The sequence below is a fragment of the Echinops telfairi genome, unplaced genomic scaffold (genome assembly GCF_000313985.2).
Source record: "Echinops telfairi isolate 266 unplaced genomic scaffold, ASM31398v2 ScPeMD7_5;HRSCAF=22, whole genome shotgun sequence".
NCBI lineage: Eukaryota > Metazoa > Chordata > Mammalia > Afrosoricida > Tenrecidae > Echinops > Echinops telfairi.
In genome coordinates, this window is record NW_022103901.1 from 16,929,637 (window position 1) to 16,941,769 (window position 12,133).

The 12,133-nt window shown below is 45.5% G+C and overlaps 1 protein-coding gene across 1 annotated transcript in view; it reads right to left on the reverse strand.

Moving 5' to 3' along the window:
* The window catches only part of KATNIP (katanin interacting protein), a 183,927-nt gene that overhangs the window by 70,185 nt on the left and 101,609 nt on the right, over positions 1–12,133 (reverse strand). The window contains exon 8 of the mRNA XM_045284933.1: positions 5–90. Within this exon, the coding sequence (XP_045140868.1) occupies positions 5–90 (86 nt within the window). The remainder of the gene's footprint in view (positions 1–4; positions 91–12,133) is intronic.

Consider the following 12,133-nt stretch of genomic DNA (forward strand, 5'->3'; position numbering starts at 1 on the left):
GCACGGCCGAGGCGTCTTCCTCTCGGTCCTCAGCCTTGTGCACGGTTTTCCGCGTGGCCGACAGGGGCCTCTCTCGGCGGCTTCCAGGTCCTGGAGGCAGAAAGCAGGAGGACACTCCTCAGACGGCATACTCAGAGTGAGAGGCTCCAGTGCTACTCGACCCCAATGGAGGAGTACCCTATAAAACAACTGGTCATGCTGGAGACTTCCGGAGATGGCAAAGGGACACACGGGAGCCTTCTGGATCCTGAGCCGCAAGAACAGTGCTGGAGAGTACCCTGCTGTGAGAGATGGAGGGATCTGAATGAAGTCTGGGGCTTAGAGACGGTGACACTCCCAAATCTGATCCATGGGCTGTGGTCTTATAAAATAAATCCCCTAGGACATATATCCTGTATTGTACCCCTGTAAAGTGAAATGCCGCCTACAGTGTAAGCTCAAACAGTTCACACACACACCACTTACTGGCATTGGTTGGGTCCCAAACACCAGGCTGTTATGAAAAAGCCAGCATTACATGCAGCTGTCATGAGATCATAAAGTGGAAGATGGGTACATCGCTATCCAACTGCCAAGTCTCTTCGCTGCGCAAATGTCAAGTGGCATTGTCATCTAATGGCCACACCATCGAGAACTATGACCTGGCCAAGATGACACACCCGAGGCGCCTTCAGAAAGTTTGTGGGAAAATTCCAAGATGAGTTCATTCCATCTTTCCACGAACTTTCTGAAGACCCCTCACAACCTTCGCCATCACAGCCAGTGCTACTCTCGCACCTCTGTGTCTTCACTGCCAGACGTACGTCCTCAATGCCAAAAGTCAGCGAGTGGATTTCCTCTTTTCACCTGTAAAATGCTGGCTAGTGAGAAACTCGATTCATGAGGACCTGGTGTATTTGTGTGTATAGACAGCTAACATGAGAAAGCACTTGGGGCACAGTGCTGACGAGGGTGGATCAGGATGGGGGGCATATGGGAGTTGATTGACACGAGAAACTTCTCTCTGTTTGGAACTGCAACCACATGATACGTCGTAGGAGGCCACGAAGGCCCTCATGGTGTGGATGGACCTGGAGAACATTCTGCTGGGTGACTTCAGTCAATCGCACAAGGAGAAATGGTCTTGCGGGGAGGGACACTGTTTGAAAGAAGGAAAACAAAACTAAGTAAAAGCCAAGAAGGGGGCTTTCATGGCAAAGGGCATATCGACTTTGGAGCTAGCCAAGAGCCAAGAGGGGGTTGGGCAAGGGCGGGGAGGCGAGCAGGTGGGGGGCTAGACTGCTGATGGCCGGGCCGTGGGTGAAATGGAAGGCAGCAGCCCGCAGGAGCCAGCCGGGAGTGAGAAAGGGAAAGCACAGGGGAGGCTGGTCAGCGGCCTGAACTGTTGGATGACCCGAGGTGTAAGCCCCCACCTCACTGACGACTTTAAAGGTGGGTTTTCCTTGAAAAGGGGTCATAAAAAGAGCCCTAACAAAACAGAGTTGGTTCTCGTGATGTGCAGCAGTTCTCGTCTCGTCACTGCAAGCACCGAATTAGTGACGATGGAACCATGGCTCCTAGGGGAATACCAGTGAGGTTCCCGTGAGCTTCTGGGCACATTCTGGACGACTGATCAATACCTAACCTGATTCTTTGCGTGTGTGTATTTTAAATTGTGCTTACAAACAGCTGTTGAACACATTTATTAAAGCAGTAACACTGAACTCACAGTCAACAGTGCTAACGCTCATGCATGAACAAAGAGGGTCTAACACGTGGGGCACTGACTTCGTGCCCTTAGGAACACTTGATAGCATATTAGCGCGGCATTCTGGGCCCCTTTACACAGCAATAGCACCAATAAAAAGCACAAAGGGGCAAAAAAAAAATACATCTGGTGCTAAAATAAGTGGTAAGAGGATAGTTGTTTACAGTGCAAGCACCGAGACACTTGTTTCCAGGCAAAGTGTGCCCCAGTTGCCCCCCACAGGGACCATGTCTGGTGACTGTGTGTCACAGCTTTGCACTCATCCACAAATGACTGCAAAGGCACCGTCGGCAGGGTTCATAAATGCATTTACAAAGAGTGGGTCATTTTTCAAATAATGGATTTCCCACGTAATGAGGGTCCCCTGCACCTCTAAGAAAGAGCACAGACTATTAAGAAAAGGGATAGCTATTTGGGCTTGGTTTTGCTTTATTTTGTTCTGACTTGGCCTATAATGACCTGTTTTATAATGAACTGTTTTGCAAGACCAATACCTTTATTGACAACCTAAGTGGCACCCATGCACCTGGACTTCGCCAGACAAAACACGCAGGAATTAAATCGATGATGGTGAAACCCACGATCAGCTGTGCCACACGGCCAGGGACTGACGTGGAGCAGACCACCACCTGCACCTATGTGCATGCAGGTGAAGCGGAACCTACAGTCTATCCCATCTGAATTCCGAGACCATCCCGAGAGCAGATCGGACTCAGTGAACACTCATGACGGAAGGCCTGACGAGCTGTGGAATGCCGTCAAGAGCATCCTACAGGAAGGAAGCAAAAGGTCATTCAAAAGACAGGACAGGAAGAAAAGATCAGCGTGGAAGTCCGAAGAGACTCTGAAACCTGCCCTAGACCATAGGGCGGCTAGAGCAAGAGAAGGGACAACGAAGAGCTTGAACAGAGCGCTTCAGGGGGAGCCTTAGACGAGACGGCTGAGTGTTAGCACAAAACTGCAAAGACCTGGAGTTAGAAAACAAAAAAGGTGGATGATATAGTTGAGGTTTATTGTGCCAACATGGCCCATAAACACATGTGGGGTGAATTGAAGGGCGGAGCGATAAATGGCTCGGTGAACCTCACCTTTCTAGTTCTCAGGTCTCTTTGCTCTCTGATGGTTGGACCAAGGTGCAGTCAGTTCTTTGCTTTAGCTGGCAAGGCTCATTTCCTGCAAGACATCACTGAGAAGCCACATGGACCTACCCATATGCAGCCCTGGGTGCTGGAGCAGCCGTGTCAAGACCCCTGCCAGCGCTGAGATGCTTACACACTCACCGATTTGGCTTTCCTCCTGCAGTCGGCATCACTGCGTGTGTTTTGTGAGATGGAGGAGGACTTTGAACATTGCTGTTGGACATATGGGCTAAGGTTGAGGACTTTGTAGATTGGTGTCAGACATTTGGGCTAATGTTGGACTTATGGGCTTGGACAGCACTGGGTTGGGATGCTTTCTTAATGTACACTTACTCTTTATTTAAACTCTCTCTTATACATATGAGTTTCTGTGGATTTATTTCCCTAGTTTACCCAGATGAACACAGTGGAACACGCTCAGAATATCAAACTGAAAGAACTAAGAAAAAAAATTCAAGCTTCGAGTTGCAAAACTGAGGGGTTATATGGTCAAAATATTGAATGAGGCAGGAAGCATCCAAAGCGTATGGAAGGAAGACACAGAGTCACTGTACCAAAAAGAACTGATTTGCAAGCATTTTAAGAGGTAGCTTATGATCAAGAACCGAAGGCACTGAAAGAAGTTCAAGCTGCACTGAAGGCATTACCCAGAAGCAAGTGTCTGGGAACTGAGAGCATACCAAATGAAAATGCTCAATATACCGATGAAGCTCTGAAAGCACTCACGAGCTGTACCACGACATTTGGGACCCAGCTACCTGGCCAGGTGACAAGGAGATCCATGTTTGTACCCATTCCAAAGACAGGTGAGAGGCAACAGAATGTAGAAACTACTGAACAGCATCAGTAATGTCACTGAACAGCATCAGTAATGTCACAAGATTTTGCCGAAGGTACTTTTAAGAGGACTGCAGCAGTAGACCAATGGGCAGCTCTCACAAATTCAAGCTGGATCCAGAAGAGGATGTTGGAATGAGGGATGTCACTGTTGACCCTGGCTGGGTCTTGGCTGAATGCAGAGACCACCAGAGAGCTGTTGACTTGTGTTTTATTGACTCTGCAAAAGCATTTGACTATGTAGATCCTAACAAACCACAGATAGTACTGAGAAAAGGGAGAATTCCAGAATACTTCATTGTGCTCATTTGGAACCTGTATGTGGTCCAAGAGGACTGTGTTAGTCTGGGTAGACTAGAGAAACAAATCCATGGACACACATATGTGTATAAGAAAGAGGTTATATACAAGAGCAATTGAACATGGAGAAAATATCCCAGCCCAGTCCAGATCAAGTCCATGAGTCCAATATTACCATATGTCCAATATCAATCTATAAAGTCCTCTTCAGACTCACAAAACACATGCAATGAAGTCAAATGCAGGACGATCACAAGCCAGTGGGTATAAAGTCTTTGGGTCCAGTGGCGTTGTAAACATCTCAGTGCTGGCAGGGGTCTCTCTGTGGCTTCTCCGGCTTCCGAGGTCTTGTCGGCTGCAATGTCTCCCAGGGAGTAGCAGAGAGAGAGAGAGAAGTGTTTTCTGCCTCCAAGAAGGAAGTCCCAGATTTTCCAGAACTATCAGAAGGCCATGCCCACACAGAAGTCTTATTGGCTATCTCCAGATTGACAGCCTAGACTCCACCTCTTAATCCCTAAATTGACACTAGATTAGGTGACTGCCACTAGGGCTGAACTACCATGAGGGCTACCGCTAGGGAATAGAAAATGGTGTAAAAGCAGGAAAGGTCTGCGTCAGGATTGTGTCTTGTCATCATACATATTTTCATGGCTCCTCTGGCCACAGTCTTTGTTATTCTCCCCAAACCACTCTCATTTTCCCGATGGGTCGGGGCAGGGAGGAGGGGAAGATAATGGATTACGTTATGATTCACTGTGAATGACTGCTAGCCCACGGGGTATGCAGTGAGTCGTCCTACAAACAGTGAGTGGGGTCTCACCAGAAGCAAGACCCATGAGTGACACGCATTCTCTGGACCACAAGACCCCTGATGTGGTGAGCTTCTTTGGCGCAGGAGACAGGTGTGACACAAGACAAATGACAGGGGAGCAACAGCGGCAGCACCAGGAGCCAGAGCATGAGACAAAGAGTGGTCCACTTCCCAGCCCACCAAGCAAGACAAGATGAGTGTTTGGGGGCTTCTGGAGTGGGGTGCCTCTGGGTATTTAATCCAGGGAGCTGCGTTTGCCAGCCTAGGGAGCTTGTGCTGAGGGCCTTCCAGTTGGGACTTACAGTGAAGTGACATGATCTTTGGGCATTTATTAGCATCCCTAAAAGAACTTTGTAACACACCCTGACTGGAAGAAACAAACAAACAAAAACACAGAGAGGATTGATAGATGTAATGTTCTACCACACTGCTGAACATCTATTGAAATGTGTGCTAACTACAATTAAATACTGTTTTTAAAAAACCCCAAAGTAGTGTGGGGAAGCTGTAGGATTGTGGGAGGAACAGTTGGCATCAGAGTAGAGTACAGAAGGATGGCAGGTGAGGCACTTGTGGCATCCTCTGGCCCTTCCTTACAGCATCAGCCTTGGGAGGCAGAAAAGGCCGGCTGGGCTCCCCACACCATTCAATTTCTCCTCAAAACTGGGTCCTGAGCACATCGTATGAGAAGCTGGACTGTATGAAGAAGACAGCATTACTTGCTGAAGGGGGACACAGCCTTGCTTGCTGAAAGCAAGGACTTGAAGCACCTGCTGATGCAGATCAAGGACGTCTGCTTTCGGTATGGATGGCAAGTCTACGTAACAAACAAACAAAACCCAGTACCATTGAGTTAGGCATATGTGAGGAGGCCCCAAAGCTCATGGGGGATTATATGACAAACCAATGAGTGTGGCATGATATTTATTGTCAAAAGGACACATCAATATCTATCCTGAAGTACAATGCTGCCAGTGATAAGTTGATACTCACATGATGATAAGGAAAACCAATTAAGAGTATCATTCAAATCCATGCATCAATCACTAAAGCCAAAGATAAAGAAATCAAAGAGTCTTTCCAACTTCTGCAGTCTGAAATTGTGATAATTACTGATAATTGGAACACGAATGTTGGAAACAAAGAGGATGAGCTGGCAGTTGGAAGATATGGCCTTGGTGAGAGAAACGATGCTGGAGATCTCACGGTAGAATTTTACAAGACCAACAAATTATTCGTTACAAATGTCTTTTCAACAACATAATGTAACAATGTAAACAGGGACTGTGCACATGGACCTCACCACACTCGCCAGATACGATACACAGATGTCAAATCAACTGTCTGTGGAGAGAGTCAACAGAGGAGCTCAACATCATCAGTCGGAACAAGGCCAAGGGCCAAGTGCAGATCACACCACCTACAGCTCATGTGAAAATTCCAGTTGGGGCTGAATACAGTGAAGACCTGGAAAGACAGCTCCAAGGTGGTGGAGTAGACAGACATGCTACCCAGACCCTCTACAAGAAAGACGTGGGAAACTTAGTGAAACAGATACAGGTGATGATCCTGGAACTCTGGTTGCCAAAACAAAGGACAAAGCCGCAAACAAAATATCAACTGGAAAGGGAACTGAGTGAAAACAGTGAACAAGGAAATATACGAGCAGAGAACTGTCAACTAGTCATGCAGAGCGTGGCCATTTTGAATTATTTGAAGCAATGTGCATACTGGGGCAGGACCAGTGCCAACTCTGGTGACAGGTGACCAGAGAGTTATGCTCTTCCCTTCTACCCTCCTACACCCTCCTGGTGGGAAAATGGTGCTCTCCCTCCACCCCACCATCCCCAACAACCCTCCTCTACTCCACTCTTCCAGTGGCATAAGCCACGCTCATGTGTAACAAGAAAATTACGCTCACAGCCACTGAGGTTTGTGGGGTATGCTCTTGCAAACCACTCCTGTGTAGCACATCCCATGAATCAGGCGCCAAATGCCCACTACCTCTGCACTGAACAGTGTGTGCTATGCAGACCGGGAATCGTCCTCTCCCCTTCTCTCATTTTCTTTTTTATCCCCTCCTTGTATATACATATATATGTGCATTCATTTATTATTCTTTGTTTGGTTTTACACACCTGGCAGAAGGCAGCAACTATGTCCCTAGTACCCAACAACACTCGTTTCTCTTGCTGCTCCATCCACTGGGTGAATGTCACCACCCACTCCTTCAACACTTGAGTAACAACACACAGAGGCCCAAACCAACCCACACTGCCTTCCACTGCTCTACGTGAGCAGTAAAGATAGAGCTGCGCACAAACTCCCATCTGCAACCACACCCACCAGAAGACAAGGGGTGAACACCTAAGTGCTGCCAAAGCAGCGGGAACAGTAAGCCTGCCCCACCCAGAGTGATCTTAAAAAGGGGAAAAACAAAACAGACCAGAAAATCTCGGCAAAACATACCAACATGGGACAATCATACAAATCTAGTAATACTACAATGTGCTAAGAGACAACAGAAAACCCCAGTTTTGAGAGACAAGTGATCAGAGCCAGAAAACCTTCCTGAGGAAGAAATGGTCTTAGAACTCCCTGGTGAGGAATTCAAAAGAATTTTAGTTAGGACCTTTCAACAGATTAAGTAAGAGATCAAGAAAACCCCAGACAGAATTCTAGACTAATTCAGGGGGGGGGGGAAAGAGTAGACTGATAAATGGAAAAATAACGTTATTCGAAAACAGATACCTAAAGGTCAGTACTAACATTTCAGAAATAAAAAATGCATTGGAAGGGCGAAGGAGTGGAACAGTATCCATGAAGGCAGCATTAGTGAGATTGACGATATGTCTATCAATGCTGATCTGTTAAAAGGGATATTCAGCAAGAACAAAAGAACAAAAACATCATGTGGGGCACTCTCCAGAAGAATAACTTACTTAGACGTGATCAGCATTCCAGAACGGGGGAGATAAGAAAAAAAACCAAACTGAGACTATGTTGAAGAAGACCATCTGAACCTTGTTAGAAAACGTATCTGGTGAGAGTGGCGATGTTGGGAGGGTGGGGGGGAAGGTGGGGTAGAAAGGGGGAACCGATTGCAAGGATCTACATATAATATAACCTCCTCCCTGGGGGACGGACGACAGAGAAGTGGGTGACAGGAGACATCGGACACGGTAAGATATGACAAAATAATAATAATTTATAAACTATCAAGAGTTCATGAGGGAGGGGGGAGTGGGGAGGGAGGGGAAAATGAGGAGCTGATGCCAAGGGCTCAAGTAGAAAGCAAATGTTTTGAGAACAATGATGGCAACAAATGTACAAGTGTGCTTGACGCAATGGATTGTGATAAAAGTTGTAAAAGCCCCCAATAAAATGATTTAAAAAGAAGAAGAAAAGTTATCTAATACCATGAAAAATGAGAAGCTATGCCGACAAAAAGCACTACGTCACCAGGACTCCTGTACAAAATGCATATGTACACCAAACACACTAGAGCCCAAAGGAAAATTACTAAGGCATTTCATACTCAATCTTCCCCGAACCAAAGTTCAAACAACGCAGCTACACACGAGAAGCCCTGATACCTCAAGACCCGAGCATGAAAGACAGCAGCAGGGCAACATCCAAGACAACGGCAGACAAAGACTGTCAGCCAATGATGACAAAATGAGGACATTCCCAGAAAAAAACAGAAATTAAGGGAACTGATAAAAACTCAACTTTACAAGAAAGGTGAAAGGGAGTCATCCAGACAGAACCATCAGTGGCAGCCAACAACCCGAGATAAAGCCACATAAGAATATCACCTGGAAACCAACCCCAATAGAGAGGTATCCAAAATAAAGCAAACCTCTAAGACAATAGGAAGTTAGGAAAAGAGAGGCATGGATTTGTAAAAGAATAGTGATAATAAATGGCAGCCACTGAACTTTCAAATGGAAAGGCTGTCAAGATGTGTGATAATGGCAGAACAGACTGTTCTAAACTTAGGGAGGTAATAATAAAACACAAGGTAAGATCAAATAAAATTAATAAGCTTTCTCACCAAAGTCAAGAGAAAAATGAAGATTCAGCAAACATTAACACAATAGTAATAAAGAAAAATCATAAGAAAATCCATAACAAAATGAACTCAACACAGAAAAAATATATGGAACAAAGCAAACTGCAGCACCACACATCACTGCAAAATGATAGTAGCAAATTCATGCCTACCAATAGTTACACTGAATGTAAGTGGATTAAATGTGTCAGTCAAGAGGCTGAGAGTACTAGAATGGATAAGAAAAAAAGAACCCATCAACATGCTGTCTACATATTGAGACATGTCTTAGACACAAGTACGACAATGGGATCAAAGACAAAGGATGAAAACATATGTCAAGCACATGGCAACCAAATATACAAGAGTGACAATATCAATTTCTAATAAAATAGACTATCAGGCAAAATGTAGCGTAAGCATAAGAGACAATGGAGGGTACTGTACAATGATAAAAGGATTAATCCAACAAGGGGATAGGGTCAAAGAACGTATCTACGCATCCAATGAAAGGACTCGCAGATGCAGGAAACAAAATGTAACAGAATTGAAAACAGACACGGTCAACTTTACAATCACAGTGGAGGACTTTCACACGTCACTCACAGAGGACAGACAGAACAACGGAAAAGAAACTCAGTACAGGTACAGAAGAACCAAACCATAAGAGCAAGCACGTCAGGAGCAGCGCATGATCCAGGACCATTATCACCAAAAGAAGAGCTCTCAGCTGCACCAAAGGTGAGCGCTAAAAACAAGGCTCCGGGAGTTGACAGAACACCAACTGAAACATTTCAAAATGCTGATGCAGCACTAGAAGCCCTCCCTTGTTTATGCCAGGAAATCTGAAAAACAGCTACCTGGCCAAACAACTGGAAGAGACCCATATTTGTACCCATTCCAAAGAAAAGTGGTCCAACAGAATGCAGAAGTTATCAAACAATAGTATTAATATCACAAGCAAGTGAAATGGCTGCAGCAGTACATCAATAGGGAGCTGCTAGAACCTCACACCAGGTTCAGAAGAGGACGTGGAACAGGAGATGTCACTGCTGACATCAGATGTATCATTGCTGAAAGCAGAGACTATCGGAAACATGGCTGCTTGCATTTTACTGACGACGCAAAGCAATTTGACTGTGTGGATCAAACTATGGATAACATTCAGAAAAAACGGGAATTCCAGAACACTTTACTGTGTGCAAGCACAACGTGTACCTAGACTAAATGTAGTTTTTCTAACAGAACAAGGGAATACTAAGTGGTTTAGAATCAGGAAACGTGTATGTCAGAGTAGTATTCTTTCACTTTACTTATTCAATCATATGCTGAACAAGTAATACGAGAAGCTGGGCTATATTAAAAAGAACACAACATCAGGACTGGAGGAAAGGTTGCAACATCCTGTGGTATGCAGATGACACAAACTTGCTTACTGAGAGAGAGAAGTTGAAGTCCTTGCTGCTGAAGATCAAGGACTTCAGCCTTCAGTATGGATTCCAACACAGTGTCTCTCTCTTTCTCTCTCTCTGTCACACACACGCACAATCCTTACAACTAGATCAATAGAAACCTTCATGATAAACAGAGAAAAGATTGAAGTCGTCAAGGATTTCATCTCCATTTTACTTGGCCCCACAGCAACATCCCTGGAAACAGCAGTCAGGAAATCAAATGACACACTGCATTGGGCACGTCTGCTGCATGGGACCAGCGTTAAAAGAGGAAAGATGTCACAAGGTAAGGTATCGCCAACCACCTCATCTGCATGTGAAAGGTGGACAGTGAACAAGGAAGACTGGAGAAGAATTGATGCATCTAAGTCAAGATGCTGGTGAAGAAAACTGAAAGTACCATGGATTGCCAGAGAACCAACACATCTGTTTTGGAAGAAGTACAGCCAGAATGCTCCTTAAAACTGAGACTGGCCACACTTTGTCTCACATACTTTGGACATGTTATCAGGAGAGATCAGTTCCTGGAAAAGTACATCATGCTTTGTAAAGTGGAGGATCACCGAAAAAGAGGAAGGCCCTTGACCAGATGGATGGACACGGTGGCTGCAAGAAAGGTCTCAAACAGAAGAACAATTGCGGGACTGGCATCGGGCGGGCACGTTCCACCCATCCTGTCGTACACAGGCAGGGTCCCCACGAGTCAAAACCAACTTGATGGCACTTAACAACAAGGTATGTATTATAGATGTGCGTGTGTGTGTGTGTGTGTGTGTGTGTGAGAAAGAGAGAGTGAGAGTGAGTGAGAGAGAGAGAGAGGGAGAAAGAGAGAGAGAGAACTTAAAAAAGTTCTTGGAAAACATACACTGAAAGATAAAAAAGCATTTTTCCAAGGACAAAGTTCACAGAAGAGGAAACTGACACGGGCAACATGGTAAGTGATGATGTAGTGTGGGGATTTCAATGGGGCTTGAAACAAAATGTGTATGAGTTGTTAAATGTAGAACTGATGGTCTGCTGGAAATGTTCACCTAATTCACAATAAAGTAGATAGATAGATAAATATCTTGAAACAACAGTCTTGTTTCCTTCTGGTATACATCAAGCCATTATGCATCATAGCCAACTCAACAGCAACTAACGACATATGCACAGATGATGGCTAACTACAAGTGGACTTAAAAGTTTACGACCTCTGTATGTAGGCTAAACCAATGCCCATCCTTCAGATATTTGCTTCCTACATCAGCCTCCAGTGCCCAGCCGGAGTTGACAGGCATTATTCTTGAATGCATCTGAAAGCCCACTTGCAACACCTCCTGCTATCACTCAGAGAACAAGTAGGAGGGGTCTTCAAAACGCCGGTGGGGAAATCCCATGATCTTGTCACTCCGTCTTTTCAAGAACAGATTGAAGTCCCCTTGCACAGGCCTCATCATCTAGACCCCACCATCCTACGAAGTAGAAGCAAACCAAGGCTTCGGACCCGTTCAAGCTGGTTCCGTCATGGCCGAAAAGGTGACACCCGAGCAGACTCAGACTTGTAAGATGTGAGTGATCCAGAAGGCGGAGTGGAATGGGAACGTGATGGGTGAAGCCCTGGAATGGGGGACGTAAAAGAAAGAGGCGCACTGAGCCTCAGGAGAGTGATGGGGACACTGGACTACTGCCAGGCTGCAAAGAAAAAATGCACATTTCCGTGAACTTTCTGAATCCCCCATACATGTATATGTATATGTCTGTATATGTACCAAGCAAACTAACCCATTGCCACGGCGTTTATTCCAACTC